Source organism: Hylobates moloch, unplaced genomic scaffold, assembly GCF_009828535.3.
Source record: "Hylobates moloch isolate HMO894 unplaced genomic scaffold, HMol_V3 SCAFFOLD_15, whole genome shotgun sequence".
NCBI classification, from domain to species: Eukaryota; Metazoa; Chordata; class Mammalia; order Primates; family Hylobatidae; genus Hylobates; species Hylobates moloch.
Genome location: NW_026652290.1, coordinates 87,799,090 through 87,818,666, shown reverse-complemented (window position 1 = coordinate 87,818,666; position 19,577 = coordinate 87,799,090). Strand labels below are relative to the sequence as shown.

Sequence of the window (19,577 nt, the reverse complement as noted above, 5' to 3'; positions counted from 1 at the left end):
CCAGGCAGAAGTGCAGTGGTGTGATCATGGCCCACTGCAGCCTCAACCTCCCAGGATCAGGCAATCCTCCCACCTTATCCTCCCAAGTAGCTAAGACTACAGTTGCATGTGACCATGCCTGGCTAATTTTTTTTTTTTTTAAGTTTTAGTAGAGACGAGGTATGCTGCTCAGGCTCGTCTCAAACTCCTGAGATAAGCAATCCTCCCGCCTCAGCCTCCCAAAGTGCTGGGCTTACAGGTGTGAGCCACCGTTGCCAGGTATTTTTCTTTCTTAACGGTGATATAACATTCCTGAAAGGAAAAATCATATGGTGACCATTATTAGAGATGAAAGAAATTAAGTAAAAATAGTACAAAGACCAAATATAATTGAATTGCAGCATTTAGTAAAGAAAACTAGGCTCTTGGAGTGGAAAAGGCAATAACATTTAAAAAGCCACTTACTTACCTGAAAGAACCACTTCTACTAGGTCTCCTTCATGTATTTCATCTGCTGAGGTAATCAGCTGCAAAATGTTTTCTGAGTTCATGTCATGGCGAAAGAGAAGAATTTTGTCATACATGCCAAAGAATCCACACTCTGGAAACTGAGGGATAATAGTCCTGTATCAGTATAACCACAGCTTTCTATTTTTATAAGTAAACGTTTCAATTTTATCAAAGAATTTAAAACATAGTGTTTTAACCTAACACTATTTGCTAACAACTCTATTGATACCTAAAAGGTGATCCACATACTCAAGCATCCTGGTTAATTTTAAAGTTCAAGAAAAATAGAAAAGTAAATTTACAAATAAATAATCATTGATGATTTTAAAATACATGTCCCTTACAAATACAGGATTTCTATATTCAGTTACTGATGGAGAATACAATCTTAAACTTACTGCTACTCTATTCTTAGCCTGAAAGATAAGCAGTCGTTCCAGCGCCTTGGGACACGCTGCTCTAGATATTTCAAAATTCTTCAGTAGATCTCAGAATTATAAATGCTCACTGAATTATTTGGGCTCCTCATAGAATATCCTTTAATAAATGACACCATGTCACCTGCCTGCATCAAATGGTCTGATATGAGTCAGTTTCACTAAACTAAATGCATTTGTCACAGAGACGTTGCTGATGATATCGTTTACCTATTTCATATTGTAGCCCTTCTCTGTGAAGACCCACCCACATAACTTCATCTAGTTGATTTTATAACATGAACAATTTGCTCACGTAAGTTAACATGTTTTCCTGTTTACTTTGCCAAACGGAAACAGCACAGCCAAATTTGTAGCCCAATTTTACCATCAGTCTTGGATCTTATGGAATGTGTTTTAGGTGCAAACACTAACCTAGCTTCATCTCATTTTCTGACCTTAATTTTCTCATTAGAAAACTCCTGTATATATTTCTAAAGAGTTCTCAAAACTGTTTTTTGAGACAGGGTCTTGTTCTGTTGCCCAGGATGAGTACAGTGGTGTGATCACAGTTCAGCACTGCAGCCTCAAACTCCCAGGCTCGTGATCCTCCCACCTCAGCCTCCCAAGTAGCTGGGGCCACAGGTGCATGCCACCACTGCCAGCTAATTTTTTATGTTCTGTAGAGACAGGGGTCTCACTGTGTTGCCCAGGCTGGTGTTGAACTTCTAGACTCAAGTGATTCCCCCACCTCGGCCTCCCAAAGTGCTGGGATTAGAGGCATGAGCCACCACAACTGGCCTCTCAAATCTTTTTTTAAAGTTAAATTTAAAAAAAATTAAAAACAATGATTAATTAGAAAGTTACAAGTTTATAGTTTTTTTAACCAGGGTAAATAATGGCAAAATACAGAAATATTTAGAATTTTTGTAATACTAATTCTCCTTTTGAGTCACCAACAGTATTTGTAAAACCTCACAGTATGTTTTGACATATATCTAAGAGTGTAAGAATTCTCAATTAAAAAGCTACAAGTAAAAATACAGAACCAAAAAATTAAATTTTCAAATTTTAAAATTAAAATTTTACTAAATTTTATCAAATTATTAAGTTAAAATAAAATATCTTCATAACTTAGTTACAAAAATTTGTAAGGACAAAGGACTCCATATTCCATCCTCATTAAAACTCTAAGGCCAGATGCAGTGGCTCACGCCTGTAATCCTGGCACTTTGGAAGGCCAAGGCAGGCAGATCATTTGAGGTCAGGAGTTCGAGACCAGCCTGGACAACATGGTGAAACCCTGTCTCTAATAAAAATACAAAAATTAGCCAGGTGTGGTGGTGCATGCCTGTAGTCCCAGCTACTTGGGAGGCTGAGGCAAGAGAATCACTTGAATCTGGGAGACGGAGGCTGCTGTGAGCCAAGATCGCACAACTGCACTCCAGCCTGGGTGACAGAGTGAGACTCCGTCACAAACAAACAAACTCACTCACTCTACTATCTGTATAAATAAAACTGATTTCAAAAAGGCATACTTCTTGCGTGTCTGGTAAGTGCAAGATACTGGCCCCACAGTATGTAAAGACAGAGTAGTCCTTATCTTCCAGGAACTTACAATCTAGTAGGAAGACAGAAATAAACACAAATATATACAATATAAGGCAAATAACAAAATTAAAATAAAAAAATTACAGAACAAGGAGGAATAAAAAATGTTAACTGGGACGGTGGAGTAGAGGGATTCAGTATGATATTTGAGCAGAACTAAAAAAGAGAAGCAGAGTTTCCATAGGTTGAAAGTGTAAGTGTCATCAATGAGAAGTTACAAGGTAAATGGAAGAAGGTAAGTGGAGCCTTGAGACTAAAGAATGAGATGGGGGAAAGCTGGGTAGAGAGAGGGCAGAAAAGCACAGGGAACCCCACTGGCACCATACTAACAGAGAAACCTGTTATTATGTTCAAACTTTGCCACCTACTAACTATAGAACCTTAGAAAAGTTGCTTAACTTCTCTAAATCAGTTTCTTGTTTATAAAATGGAGGATAATAGGAGTTATAGGCTGGCTTTATTGAGTTCTTATCAAAATTAAATTACTTGATGGCTGTAAAAGTCTCAGCACTGTGATCCATAAACACCAGTGGTTTATATTACTAATGTATACCTAAAAGGGAGAAGAGACATAAGGTTTCAGAGCAAGGCAGGAACATGATTAAATCTGTATTTTAAAAAGATAATGCTGACAGCATTGTGCAGAGGAACAGGAACAGGACGAGACCAGAGAGCAAGATCCTGAAGAAAGGGTGACACTATCAGTCAGAAAAGAATCAGAGTCTGAATTATATAGCCAGTAAATGGAAAAAGACAAGGAAATTTCTCTCCAGAAACTATAGCAAGTAAATGGAAAGAGACAAGGAACTTTCTCTCCAGAAACTATATAGCAAGTAAATGGAAAGAGACAAAGATATTTCTCTCCAGAAACTATCTTCAGTAAATCATATGGCTCATCAATACTGTTTTTACCAAACCAGAAGTCCTGAATAATGGTAACTGAAGACCTAAATAATAAACACACCAAGAGAAGGAAAACAACATTAAAATAATTAATGTATGACTTGGAAAAAATAAATATAACCTTCTTAATAAACACATGGCCTAATGAAAAATAATATCAACATGAAGTTGGTATTAAGAGACTTAAAAGCTTGTAAAGAAATTACAGTGAGATATTTCAAAATATTTAAAATAGACATATGTATATTAGAGGCTAGAAAGCTGTTGGTAATGATAAAGAATAAAGTCATTTCAACATGTTTTCATACCATACTCATCTATACGACAGACAAATTAGAGTTCATAAGAGGCCGAGGCGGGCGGATCACGAGGTCAGGAGATCAAGACTATCCTAACACGGTGAAACCCCGTCTCTACTAAAAAATATACAAAAAACTAGCCGGGCGTGGTGGCGGGCGCCTGTAGTCCCAGCTACTCGGGAGGCTGAGGCAGGAGAACGGCGTGAACCCGGGAGGCGGAGGTTGTAGTGAGCTGAGATCGCACCACTGCACTCCAGTCTGGGTGACAAAGCGAGACTCTGTCTCAAAAGTCTGAACTAAAAACATGAGAAGTCTTGAGACATGTGTATATTAAAGATATACACCTAAAAAGAAATACACCACTCATTCATAATGAGCACATATTCATTATGAAGAATTATACAGAACAAACAAAAACCAAACTGTTAATGAGTTCAATATACAAGGATTTACTGTTCCTGATTTTGAAAAATTGAGAAAATAGGTTTTCACGCAGTAGTGGATCTCTAAACAATGTCTTAATTCTGGCCACACATCAGAACCACCTGTAGAGCTTAAAACAAAAGATGCTTATGCTATCATTTCAGGTTTATGGTTAAGCTCCTGGGGAATAGGCGGCGAACACCTGAATTTTAAATTTACTTTTAAAATCTTATTCAATGTATGTATTATATATACTCTTTAAAAAATAATCTATTTTTAAAAATAGTTTAAAATTTATAGAAAATGTAGACAATAGTACAGAGTTCCTGTATATTACCCCATACCCAGTTTCCCCTATTATTAACATTGTACATTAGTTACAATTAATAACCCAATATCCATACATTAACTAAGGCTCATACTTTATTCAGATTTCCTTAGTTTTTACCTAATACCCTTTTTCTGTTTAAGAATCCCATCCATACCATATCACCTTTAACTGTTATGTCCCCATAGGCCCCTTTTGGGCTGTGTTAGTTTCTCAGACTTTGCTGGATTTTAACGATCTTGGCTGTTTTGAGAAGTACTGGTCAGGTATATTGTAGGATGTCTTTCTACTGGAATTTGTCTGATGTTCTTTTCATTATTACTGGGGTAATGGGTTTTGGGGAGGCAGACCACAGAGGTAAAGTGCCATTCTCACTGCACTCTACCAAGGGCACCTACTAACAACATGACATCACCGTTGATGTTGGTTGAGGTGGTGTTTGTCAGGTTTCTCCACTGCAAAACTACTCTCCCTCCACCCTTTTCTATACATACTCTTTGGAAGTAAGTCACTATGAGCAGAGCACTTAAGAAGTGGAAAGGTTTGTTTGTTTCCTTTCCTTGAAGGTGCAATATCTACATAAATTATTTGAAAATCTTCCAAATGGGAGCTTTATCTATTTTCCCCCACTTATTTATTCACAACATTTATATATATCAATATAGACTCATGGATATTTATACTTTCAGATATAATATATACTCTTTTAAAATATAATTTTATTTATTTTTGAATAGGCAATTATTCAAAATTCAAAAGGCAAAAAAGAGTAGACGGCACATCTATGCCCTAGCTGCCTCGTTAACTGTCCTATAGTCAACAGTGTTGCCAGTTTTCTCAGAATCCTTCTGAAAATATTTTACATACCAAATAAACATGAATATATCTTTCCTTCATTTTACACAAATGGCAGCACACTCTAAACACTGTTCTGCAGCTTGCTTTTTTTTTTTTCACTTAGCAATATATTTTAGAGATCATTCCATTAACAAAGTTCTTATTTTTTTTTTTTTTTTAAACAGATGTATAGTTTTCTTTCACCAGTCCCTACTGATGGGATACGGGGTAAGGAATAAAACTAATGCCAAACTGCCTTTGTTAAAATAATCATCCATCTCACTAAGCACATAATCTTCACCAAGTTACTTAACCTCAGTTTTTCCATCTGTAAAATAGTGCCTGCTTGCCTACTTCATAAAATTATCATGAGAATATGTTACTATATATATATATACAAAGAACTTAGTGTCCTTTTCAATTTTTTTCATCAATGTTTTATAGTTTTCATTGTAGAGATCTTTCACTTCTTTGGTTAAGCTTATTTCTAGGTATTTTATTTTATTTATAGCTGTTGTAAATGGGATAATTTTCTTGGTTTCTATTCCAGATTTTTCACTGTTGGCATATAGAAATGCTACTGATTTCTGTATGTTGATTTTGTATCCTACATCTTTACTTAATTCATTTATCAGTTCTAATGGTTTTTTGGCAGAGTCTTTAGGTTTTTCTAAATATAAGATCATATCGTCTACAAAAAAGGATAATTTGACATCTTCCTTTCCAATTTGGATACCATCGATTTCTTTCTCTTGTCTAATTGCTCTAGTTAAGACTTCCAGTATTATGTCGAATAAAAGTTGTGAAAGTGGGCATCCTTGTCTTGTTTCAGATCTTAGAGGAAAGGCTTTCAGTTTTTTCCCATTCAGTATACCAGCTGCATGTTTGTCATATATGGCCCTTACTGTTTTGAGGTATGTTCCTTCTAAACCTACTTTGTCGACAGTTTTTATTGCGAAGTTTTCATTGTGTTGAATTTTATTGAATGTTTTTTTGGCATCTATTGAGATGACCATATGGGTTTTGGTCTTCATTCTGTTGACGTGACATATTATGTTTAATGATTTGTGTATGCTGAACCATCCTCATATTCTAGAAGAAAACAATGGGGAAACACTCCAGGACATTGGTCTGGGCAAAGATTCCTTGAGTAAGACCTGAAAAGCACAGGTAGCCAAAACAAAAATGGACAAAAGGGGTCACATCAAGCTAAAAAGTCGGGCACAGTGACTCACACTGGTAATCCTAGCACTCTGGGAGGCCAAGGCAATGTACTGCTAGAGCTCAGGAGTTCGAGACCAGCCTGGTCAACATGGTGAAACCCCACCTCTACTAAAACACACACACACACACACACACACACACACACACACACGCACACACACACAAGCTGCTGCAAGGAAATAATTAACAAGTGCAGTAACAACCTACAGAATGGGAGAAAATACTTGCAAACTATTCAACTGACAAGGGGTTAATAACCAGAATATATACGGAGCTCAAATGACTCAACAACAACAAAAAAAGAAAATCCAATTAAAAAATAAGCAAAAGATCTAAATAATACATTTCTCTAAGAAGACATACAAATGCCCGATTGGTATACGAAAAGATACTCAACATCACTAATCATCAGAGAAATGCAAATCAAAACCACAACGAGATATCATCTCATCTCAAAACGGCTTTTATCAAAAAGACAAAAAATTAAAGACGTTGGTGAGGATGCAAAGAAAGGGGAATGCTTATACACTAATGGTGGGAATGTAAATTAGTACAGTCACTATGAAAAACAGCACGGAGGTTGCTAAAAATAAAACTACCACAGGATCCAGCAATCTCGCTGCTGGGTATCTACCCAAAAGAAATCAAGATATCAAAAAGATATCCACAATCCCATGGTTACTGCAGCAAAATTCACAATAGCCACAACAGGGAATCAACCTAAGTGTCCATCAATGGATAAATGGATACAGAAAATGTGATACACATATATGGTGGAATATTATTCGGCCATAAAAAGAATGAAATCCTATAATTGGCAACATCATGGATAGAAGTGGAGAACAACATTTTGGTTGGTGAAATAAGCCAGGAACAGAAAGACAAGTATTACATGTTCTCACTTGTATGTGAAAAATTAAAAAAAAATTGACCTCGTGGAGATAGACAGTAGAATGATGACTACCACAGGCTCTGAAGGGTAGTGGGTGGGGGGAATAAAAGGGTTGGTTAATGATTACAAAACTACAGTTAGATAGAAAAAATAAGATCCAGTGTTTGGTAGCATGATAGGTAGACTTAACAATTTATTGTATATTTCAAAATAACTAGAAGAGTAGAATTGGAATGTTCCTAACACAAAGAAATGATAACTATTTAAGGTGATGGATATCCCAATTACCCTCATTTGATCATTATGCATCGTATGCTTGTATCAAAATATCACGTGTACCTCATAAATATGTACAACTTTTATCCAGAAAAACAGAAATAAAAGAGATTAGAACTCGTGATAAGCTAAATACACCTTAGCTATTCCAATCTCTTAAGAGTATGAGCAATACCCAATGAGTAATCCTATGTACATATCTTTTCCCACTTTTTGAGTGTGAATATGAGATAACTTTCTAGGAGATTTGCTGGCTCAAAGAAAACGCATTATTTGAAATTTGTAGATACTGCCAAATCGCTCTTTATGGAGGTCAAACCAATTTATACTTCTGCAAGTTAATATATTATGTACTTGTTTTGCCACGTTTTTATAGTGTATTATCAAACTTGTTGACTTTAGATGAAAAATGGTATTTTTGTAGTTTTAATTTGCATTTCTTTTATTACAGGAAGTTGAACATTTTTCATATGCTTAAGTGAATCTGTATTTTTTTTCTGTAAATTAGGGATTCATATTTTTCCTTATTTTTAATGGATTGATCATCTTTAAAACTCCAAATCCAATTACTCCTCAGAATGATTTTCATTATGTGAAGACCTTTAGTAAGTCCTGAACAACATATCAAAAAACCGTAAACAAAAATACTTTATATTCCAAAGTATATATGTTGAATTTCTCAAAATGATTTGACAGCAGTGAAACCTAAGAGAGCGTTTAAGATAATAGCTTCTTGTTCTAAATCAGACTTCAGGAGAACAAAGAACAAAGGAGAAGAGCCTTTTTTTCTTTCAGTTGTATAATTTGAAAAGGAGAAAATATTTTGGCAAACTAATTAAAACCAATTCTGGATTACATTTTTTTTTTGAGTGGGGGTCTCCCTCTGTTGCCCACAATGTAGTGGCTTGATCATGGCTCACTGCAACCTCAAACTCCTGGGCTCAAGCAATCCTTCAGCCTCAGCCTCCCAAAGTGCTGAGATTATAGGCACAAGTCACCTTTCCTGGCCCTTAATTACATTTGTGACTCTACTATGCTCACAGAGTCAAAAGGGGCGGGGGCAGAAACCTGTACTAATGCTGTTGTCTCTATATTCTTCAAAATACAATTCTTGCCCAATAAAATGGTGTATATATATATCCCTTCTAAACATTCTATTCTCCTGAGAGGGAAGAAGTTCAGAAAAGCAGCAGAAGTGATGACACGTTTAAGTAATTGTCAGGAATTGTCAATGGCTATTATTTAGTTTATTCCTCTAGGGCAATGATCCTCAGCTGGGATGATTTTGCCCACAGAAGCTATACGACAATGTCCTGAGACATTTTTGGTTTTCACAACTTCAGCTAGTGGCATTCAGTGGGTAAAGCACTGTGGAACACAGAGGGCAGCCCCCACAAGAATTATCCCACCCAAAATGTCAATAGTGCTGAAGGTGAGAAATCCTGCTTTAGGGAATAAGAGTCAAGAGAATAAAGAGGCTGGGAAATGTCGAAAAAGTTGGCAACCTTTGAAAACTAGACAAGTCCATAATTCCTTACCTGGCCTACCTCATCTTTGATTAAAAGAAAGAGGAAATTAAAGAAATAGCTAAAGATACAGCATGGTAGAAGCAAAATGGGCCTTTAATTTGGCCTCTTTCCAACTGCTCCATCCCCCCAGCTTTTCTGGATTTGCTTACTACAAACTGTGCCAATGACCCCTCTCGACTGTGCAAAATGAAGTATTTTCCCAGTCCATATGTGAATGTAACAGAATATCACAGTTATTAAATTTCCACCCTCATGCACTCAGCTCACTTCATTCTTTGCTTTTGCATTAAAGATGACTTCAATAATTTTAAAAAGTAATCTTATCTTTCTGTAACCATTTTAGACGTTATTTTTTACAGCATTAACTTAACATTTTTAAGTAAAAGGTTCCACTAGTTGCAAACAAAATTATTTTAAGCAACACTTATTTTGAAAGTAATTTAAGGTGAACCCTTTCAAGTTAATGTCGTTAAAATGCTGTCAGTAAAATGCCAGGCAAGGTAGGAAGCTTCCAAGTTATTTCACTTGGTCAAACATAATTTTTGCACTTTAACAATGGCTTCTGAATTTAACATTATCTGAATGAATAATTTATCACTATGAACTTTTAAATTTTTTTTTTAGACACGGTCTCACCATATTGCCCAGGCTGGTCTCCACCTCCTGAACTCAAGCAATCATTCTGCCTCAAGCCTCCCAAAGTACTGATGATAGAGACAGAAGGCAGAGAAATACTAGGCAGACAAGGGTGGGTCCTGGCGAAACCCCACCTTCAAGATGAAAAGCCTGAAACCCGTGGCCCAAAGTGAGAACTTCTATCCCTGTTTGCCTGCTCTCTCCTGATTGGTTCTTTCTGAATGTCTTTTTACCAATTGAATGTTGCCTTTTCCAAAACTACCTACGGCCTGCCCCCTGGCCCAACCCCCGCCCTGTGCCTATGAAGACCCCAGACTCAGCCAGTAGAGAGAGAGAAGCAGCTTGACTGGAGAGAGGTGACTTGACATTGGAGGGACAGCTGGACTTCGGAGGATGGCCTGACTACCGGGAAGAGCCGCTGAACCTCAGAGGAAGATTACCTGCCTGTCCTGTCCCCTTTCCCACGTCCCACTCCACTGGGAGCCATTTCCCATCGCTTACCACCTTCACCATCCTTCAAGTGTCTGGGGACCTCATTGTTCTTAGATGCCAGACAAGCACTGGAGACCCGACAAGTGCCGGTACTCAAAAAAAAGGCTGTCACATAGGCCGCTTCCCCTTGCTGGCGGAGGGCAGCCACCCCACACGATGAGGCAAGGGGCCCACTGAGCTGATAACACATTGCTGTCCACGGATGGCAGACCTAAGAGAGTATTGTATCTTCTGGGGCCTCTGGGGGGTTGCAGGCACCCCCACCTGAGTGCCACTGTGGGGCCTGCACGAAGTCTGATCCTGCCATCGCTCAAGGCGGCTAGCCAGATCCTGCACTCGTTTGCTCACATGTTCCCTCCCAAAAGAGGTTGAGTGTGGCGGACTGAGTAAACAGGGTACCCTGTCCCAAGTCCGATGAAGAGGTCAAGAAAAAATCCTACATCACTGAGATTACAGGTGTGAGCTGCCATGCTGAGCCAGTATGTACTTTTTTAAAAAGAAGAATGAAGGTTTTATTCTAAATGCAATGGGAAACGATTGAAGTTTAACATACATTTACTTTTAAAATGTACTTGATATATAATAAATGCACTAATCTTAATTAGAAGCTTGATAGTTTTATAAACATACACACACCCCACATCACCACCACTCAGGTCAAGACATAGAATATTTTCAGCATCACAAGTTTCTTCAAATGCATTTGAGACATTGCATACCAACGTCATTTTAAAAATCAGCATCACAAGTTTTTTCAAATGCATTTGAGACATTGAATACCAACATCATTTTAAAATTTGATGCCAAATAAATCTTCAGAAGTCTTTTTAAACATAAACTCGATCATAGTAAATAAGCTCCAAGAAGAAAAGGATATTCTCTTTTCATGTTCCTCCTGAATCCCCAAGCACTTTGTACTTAACAGGTACTTATTAAAAAAAAAAAAAAAAGTGTTGACTATTGAGCAACTAATTTAGCACTAATAAATTACACAGAAACAAATCTAATATTAACATCAATTTAAGGAAAATATTTAATTGGAGAGAAGCAGCTCAATCTGTTTCTAAATGCAGACATAAGGACTATAGCTGAGTCTATCAGAAAATTACTCAACATAGACTTGAATTTATTAACTTTCATCATTAACCTCAACCCAGAATTTTTTGGATATGAAATATCATAAGAGGCCACGCACGGTAGCTCATGCCTGTAATCCCAGCACTTTGGGAGGCTGAGGCAGATGGATCGCCTGAGGACAGGAGTTTGAGACCAGCCTGTCCAACATGCTGAAACCCCATCTCTAGTAAAGATACAAAAAATTAGCTAGGCATGGTGGCGGGCACCTGTAATCCCAGCTACTTGGGAGGCTGGGGCAGGAGAATCACTTGAACCTGGGAGGTGGAGGTTACAGCAAGCCGAAATTGCACCACTGCACTCCAGCCTGGGTGAAAGCAAAACTCCGTCTCAAAAAAAAAAAGAAATACCAGACGAGCTGCTTTATTTAATACCTGCCTTTCTGATACCAACCAAAGCAATCTTTTTTCATTTTTTCTCGTTTTGTTATTAGTTCTGATTATCTTTAATTCAAACTTTCCTAATTAAAGATCTAGGATCTTGTATTCTAGCCAAGGTCTTATGATGAATAGTAGAATTAAAAAAAAATTTCTTCTTCCAGGTTGAGCCTTCAGATTAGTAACGGCTGCCTGACATTGATTTTGCCTAGACAAAAAAAGTAGGGGTAGAATAAAGAGTAGGATGTCATTAAGCTGCTGCAACACAGCTGTAGTAGAAAGACTAGATAGAAAAAAAAACATAGAATGACAATTGGGTTTTTTTGACAACAAAAGATAGAGCTGGGGTTTTCAGTCTACTTTGGCATAACCTGAAAATTATACCCAATCTGTATCTATAGAGACAATGCAGTTAAAGAATAGACCAAAATAACTCCTCAATTAGGCTACATAAGCAAACAACCTTCAGGTCTAGTGTCACGTAAATCGTCAAAACTAAAACCAAATGTTTTAAATCAGCTAAAAGCAGACAATCTGCTTTTGTAAGAATAATTCCAATTTCTGTAAACAGCATTATAACTTAAAATGAATTACTGTCTGCCAATTCCTTTCTCACTCCAATTATATCTATGTTCATTCAACAAATTAACACAGTAGCAGGAGCATTATAGTGTTATCTTCTAAGCTTCTTAGCAATACGAAAGCAAAAAGGTGGAGAAGTGCTATTGAGTGCAGTCAATATGCATCAGAAATTGTGCAAAGCACTTGCTACAGACTCTTAATTTCCTCAAAACTCTTAAAACAAGTAGTCCAGGCTCTTTAATAAGATAAACACTTTATCTCTATTTTTTATAGTTTTTTTATACGTTAAATGCTAAAATCAAAAGGCAAGAGCAAAGCAATGTAAGCATGTTGGCAGGCTACCTAATGAAGGCTTTGGGACTTTAAGATCACTACAAGACCAGTGATCTTTCCACATCTAAACAGATTTTGAAATCATGAGTATTAACTACTTTTGAGCACTAAGTATGTGCCAGACACTACCTGGGGCTTTACATTTAACCACCATTCTTCTTCTATAGAGGTGGACTTTATGATACTAGTTTCACACCTGAGAAAACTGAGGGTCAGAAGTAACTTGAAAAGGGCCTATCATCAGTGGCAGAATAGCAACTACAACCCAGGTGTCTGTCCTTGATTCCGAAACTCTGCTATGGCATAATATACTCTGTTATCTCTTCCTTGGATTCTTTTAAAAAAAAAAAAAACAAAACATATTACACCAGTAACAGAGTTAATGTAATTTCAAGGTTGAAAATCCAAGCACGAACAATCACTGTAAGATGGGCAAGGCTTCTGGCCTACTCCCTCAATATCAATTTTCTCCCTTGTAATCAGTCGTTAAGTGGCCTCCCAGCTGTAATGTGATCAGGAAATTTCTGTATGGCTCAATTCCAGTTCTACCTGCTGCTCAGATTTGTCTACCTTCTGCATTCTCCTGATTCCCAGTACCATTAGTTCTTCAGGTTTAATCAGTAAAAACACATTCCCTTCAGCTTATAAACCTCTAGAAGGCAGAGATCTTGTTTGTTGTTAATTTTGCTTTATAAAACAATATGAAGATATAGGAACTTTATATATATATAGGTTAAAAATTCACATTAACTATATCCATACTCACAATAAAAACTGTGCACTCTTAAACAAAAATGGGTCAGGTGTGGTGGCTCACACACGTAATCCCAGCACTCTGGGAAGCCAAGGCGGAGGGATCGCTTGAGCCCGAGAGTTCGAGACCAGCCTGGGCAACCTGGTGAAACCCCATCTCTACAAAAAATAAAAAAATTAGCCGAGTGTGGTGGCCAGAGTCTGTGGTCCAGCTACTTTGGGAGGGTGAGGTGGGAGGATCAATTGAGCCCAGGAGGTCAAGGCTGCAGTGAGCTGTGATCATTCCATTGCACCCCAACCTGGGTGACAGAGCAAGATCCTGTCTCAAAAAACAAAAACAAAAACGCCCAGGCAAAACTAGAAATCCTGTTTAAGACCTCAAGCTGCAATTCACATTTGTAAGATTTTAATCTAGGAGACAGTCATATTCCCTATTTTACTAAGCCCCTACAACAGTACTAAAAGAGACACATTGTAGATTTCTCCAAACTTCAGAAATGCTATTACTCCATCAGTTTAACCCAGGGGTTTTCAACCTCAGCATTATTAACATTTTGGGCCAGATAATGCTTTGTCGTATGGGGCTCTTGATGTGCATCATAGCAGCTTCCTTGCCCTCTATCCACTAGATGCTGGAAGCCCCCTTGCTCCAGTTGTGACATCCAAAAACGTCTCCAGACATTGCCAAATGTCCCCGGGGGGGTCAAAATCTCGTCAGATGAAAACATTTAAATTGATCTTATATATTAAAATCAGATACTGAGACTATAACATTTGCCAGTAAAATAGTCCAAAGTCCTAATCCACATTCTCATGAGGAATAAGGAAAAAGTTCAGGAAAAACAAGCTCTACAAACTAATTATCTGACAATCTAAACTAGTGGGATCAGCTTGGGCACAACTAAGGCACTGGATACATGAAACAAGATGGGAAAGAATACTGATGCTTATCTGCTCATTTCTCTCTCTTTTCAACTCTAATAACTATAAATCATCTCATCAATAAAACTGTATTTCCAGTATCATGTTTTTAGAAGAGCAGGTATGTGTTCTTTACCAAATGTCTACTAAATGTAAGACATCTCTGAGGATAAAAGATGAATAAGACAGCATCAATCAATGTATCATAAATGTTGGAAGCGTTTCAAAGCTTTGAAAAAAGGAAGCTAAGTTTTGGCTTATGCTAACAACAACAACAAAATAAAAGAAACTCCACCCTACTCCACCCTTGGGGTGTGTAATGAAACTGGATGAAATTCAAAGAGTGAATGCTTTTGGTCATATCCAAGTTTTAAGCAAAGCTCAACTGTAAATGATCTGTTAGAGATATTTTCTTAGGACAAAAACCTCAGTGTATATGTTTTGTGATATTCTTGTTAGAATTTAATCTAGTTTTTAAATTATAAGCCTTGAATCATTGATTGTTCTCTATTTCTATGAAATTTTACCATACTCTCACCTATACTGGGAATGCCAATTTCATTTTCCCCCAACTTAACACGATACCTAAACTATATTTTAAAACTGTTTTGAACATCTTCCTGCATGCTTGTTTACTAATTTAATCTTTTTGTAAAACATACTCTCATATCATTTGACCAAGTGTTGAGATCAGTTTTTCTTACCAATACATGAGCTCTATGTAGAAAGAAGACATTAACCTATATAACACTTGCCGTAAAAATTTCCCAATCCTGTTGCTTTTACTTTTACATGTGTATACATAATAATTTTTAATAAAATCTCTAAACTGATCTTTTCATGTTTTCTTTTATTGATCTGAAAGTGAGCTGCCTGCTGTCCAGAGGTTTGATAGTCAATTCCATTATATATAAATTTTGAGTTTCCACATTTCACCTTTAATCACTGAAATTTACCTTGGTGTCATATTTTTCTTTTGAGACAGAGTTTTGCTCTTTCCCCCAGGCTGCAGTGAAGTGGTGCAATCTCAGCTCACTGCAACCTCTGCCACCACCCATCCCCACCCACCTCCCTCCCTACCCGGAGTTCAAGCGATTCTCCTGCCTCAGCCTCCCGAGTAGCTGGGATTATAGGCATCTGCCACCATACCTGGCTAATTTTATTTTTCGTTAGAGACAGGCTTTTGCCATGTTGGCCAGGCTGGTCTCAAACTCCTGACCTCAGGTGATGCACCCACCTCAGCTTCCCAAAGTGCTAGGATCACAGACATAAGCCAACACGCCCAGCTAGTGTCAGGTATTAAGTGAAGGTCTATGTTAATGTTCCTTCAACTGCTTAAAACTAGTTTTCTAAGCTCTGTTTTTTTTTTTTTTTTTGAAAAACGATTCCTTTTAATTTCTCATGACTCCTTTGGCATACCTAAAAGTACCTTGTGCTTATCTATTTCTGTTCAGATAGTATATAACTTCAGTTATTGTAGATTTGTTTTTCTTCTCTTTCTTATTTTTCAGATTTTTAAATTAATGCTCCTGACTATTTTTCCTCCAGATAAACTTTAACACTGTCAGAGTAAAAAGAATACCAATAAAAATCTCTAATGGAAAGAAATTTAATTGGAGAAGTAAAAATTACACACTATCAGTCTTCCTTTTTCAGAAACATAAGAAGACACACTCATTTTACAAGGGCTTTAAAAAAATTTAAAAAATTTTAAATTTTATTTATATTTAGACTTACCCGTTCCTTAAGATAATTGTTGCTAAATATTTTTAATCATTTTTTTCTAATGGAGATATTTATGCACTCTTGGTTAGTTTTCCTGTACCTCTTGTGATATCAAAAAATCTTATACAATTTCACTTAACTGCTCCTATCCCTTTAGAGTTGACTCTATAGGCTCTTTCCGGCAGTTTAATTCTTGGGCATGTGTATACAATGCAAGAATATCTCAAATAACAGCCTAAGGGTACAGAAATACAGAAAAGCATGCTTACTTACTCACTGCTCAACAATGGTAATTAACTGACTAGTTAAATCAGTTGACCTCAAAATTATAAGATTCTTAAGTCACATATGCAATCACCATTAATCTAAAGAAGCATATTGGCCAAGCGCAGTGGCCAATCACACCTGTAATCCCAGCACTTTGGGAGGCCAAGGCTGACGGATCATGAGGTCAGGAGATCAAGATCATCCTGGCCAACATGGTGAAACCCTGTCTCTACTAAAAATACAAATATTAGCTGGGAGTGGTGGTGTGTGCCTACAATCCCAGCTACTCGGGAGGCTGACGCAGGAGAACCCTTGATCCAGTGAGTCGGTAGTTGCAGTGAGCTGAGATCGCGCCACTGCATTCCAGCCTGGCAACAGAGCGAGACTCCGTCTCAAAAAAAAAAAAAAAAAAGCAGCACACTATGCCCTGAGGAATATATTATACCAAAATATTCTAATATAGAAGTCACAGGTTTTCACATGCAGCCCAAGAACAGAAGATAAATCACAGAATTGATACACCATTAACCTCTAATTTTCTGTACCAATAAAAGGAGAATTAGTAAAGCTAATAGAAAACTGTGAGTACCCATTCAGATCAAGGAAGGAATCAGCTGTCTTCTACAGAGAAAACGGATTTTGACATATGTATATATTCTATAAAGCACAAATCAAAAAATTAACATAAACTTAATTGATAGTAGTTTTCAGTCATTTCTAGATTACCACTGGCTAATTCTAATAAATCTTCAACAGAGAGGGACCTCGAAGTGTAATAGCTCAAGTTTTCTTTTGTTTTGGGTTTGGAAACCACTAAGATCAGATTAATACATAATAATATTGATAAGCTAGCATATACTGTGTGATTACTATTTGCTAAGTATTGGGCTAAGCATTTTAGAAACATATCATTTAATATACACACACAATGATGAGAGATGAGTGCTATTTTTAACCTAATTTTTCAGATAAGGAATGAAGATTACACAACTAATAAGTGGTAGAAATGAACTCCAGTTTAACCCCAAAACTCATGGTTTTAACTATAACACTATACTGCTTCATATTAATTCCTTCCTTTATTTATTTAACCAAAGAATATTCATTGAGCACCTACTGTGGCCATGATATCTGGCATCATAAAGCTTAGTTTTATAGTGGATACAGCCAAGAAAAGGGACAATTACAATGAGCATTATGAATGTTAAAATACAATGTGTTTTGTATAGATGCCAACATCTATACAGAAAAAAACTTGCTGCAGAGGATGTGGCAATGAAAGGGTGTTCAAGGCTAGTTAAAAGATAGAACATGGCATGTCTGAAGCTTAGGAAAGGAATCTGGACCAGAGATCAGAGATTCATCAGCATTATTTTGTAAGTAATTTTGCAATAATACCTTACACATAAGCAATCACATATTTCTGTCACCTGCTCATTGCTAGCAACTACACACATCTGCCCAGTTAACTGCTGCAGAGTGAAGAGGGCAGAGATTATCACGAATTTCTTGAATAACTGAATAACTAATTCTAACACAAATAAAATTTAGAGCAACACTAGGAAGCAGAATCACAAAACTCTTTTTGTCTGACCATGCAAAAGAAAGGAGACTCCATATGTGCATAAAGAGACTAGTATCTGCTGTCTCACCGACTAGTGAGGATTTTAAAGGTATCTTGCTTTATCCATGCTACAAGCTATCAAAGTAGTAGCAAGGCATTGTACCAGCAAAAGCTTATTTCTCCAGGTGAAGTACTACAGTTGGTGATGGCAAGCAAAAGGTAGGATTGAAAACATGATTTTATATTTCCAACAAGATGATAGTTCTCCTTCCTGAGTCATTTTATCATATTATACCTTTATTTCAGGACTTACATCTACCTTATATTAGGGCAATTTGACATTTGCTCATCTTCTTTTCTAGAGCATAAATTACAGGGGCAGGGAATTTGTGTTTCATCTTGGGAGCTTCCACAGTTATCTAGCACTGTGACTGAAGAGTAGTGCACCATAAATATTTGTTCAACTGAAGCAAAGCCATAACAGATAATGGCACCCAGGTGTAGGATAACTGTATAACACTAGCTCTCTGCAAACTGCCACCAGGGAGACTGAAAATCTATCTACAATTTGCAATTATCACATTAACCTATAATCAGCTGCAAACCTCTCTGAAATTTTTAATTTTAAGAATTTTTTTAAAGTATATTTTCAGTATGTGGAAAATAAGATGGCACTCATAGGACAAAATATACAATTTCAATATTTGAAAAAATGTATCTTCAGATTGTTACTTATCTGGTCCTTAGGCTTATCAAATTTCCATTAGACTAGAGGTTCTAGACTGTGGCTCTCATTAGAATCATAGATAGAACTCTTAAACAGACTCTCCACTCCCAAAGGACCTGATTTACTTGGTCTAGGAAGGACCTGTTTAACCTCCTAGTTATTCTCTAGTGCAGCCTGGGTTGAAAACCACTGTTACAAATCAAGTCCACATTTAAAATGCATACAACCTTGCAACCACATGCATGGAGTTTGTAAACATCCTGATCCTTGTAACATGTGGCCTATGGTAAAAGATTTTTTTAAACTACGTTTTTTTTTTCCATAAATATGACAAAACAAGCTTTGAACTTTTGCCTATAATTTTTAAAAAAGCTAACCAGGAAATGCTCAGTGATAAGAGTAATCAGAAAATCTTGTGGGCTGTTCAAAAGCAGACTGGTTAAGATTTTGTTGGGAAAAAACAGACACAAACATAGAAATAAAGCCTGCATTTGTCAAAATATATGTTATGAGTTTGTTAATTTGACTATAACCAACTATTTCGTCAAAAATTACTGAATCATGGAAATATTTGACAGGGAGCTTGGTTCACACCCCATCAACTTATTTCCAACAGTAGGCTGGGAGTGAAAAAAATTTAAAACAATGTATTATTTCAAATGCTGTCATGGCACAGCTCAGAGGCAAACACAGCTTTTCCATCGTACTACATACTTCAAGTGAAAGTCTTGTTATAGCTCTGCCTTCTTGTTCCAGCTCTTATAGTGTAAATAAGAGTCCTTTTCACAGTCTATTTAGTGCCATGTTTTCTGCATTTTTTTTCATCTTTTGTTAGTGAA

General features: G+C 36.9%; 1 protein-coding gene across 8 annotated transcripts in view; it reads right to left on the bottom strand.

Annotated features, from left to right (window-relative positions):
* The window catches only part of PRKD3 (protein kinase D3), a 71,865-nt gene that overhangs the window by 40,040 nt on the left and 12,248 nt on the right, over nucleotides 1–19,577 (bottom strand). For all 8 annotated transcript variants that reach the window (XM_032178258.2, XM_032178260.2, XM_058428810.1 and 5 more), the window contains one exon: nucleotides 449–587. In XM_032178258.2, the coding sequence (XP_032034149.1) occupies nucleotides 449–587 (139 nt within the window). The remainder of the gene's footprint in view (nucleotides 1–448; nucleotides 588–19,577) is intronic.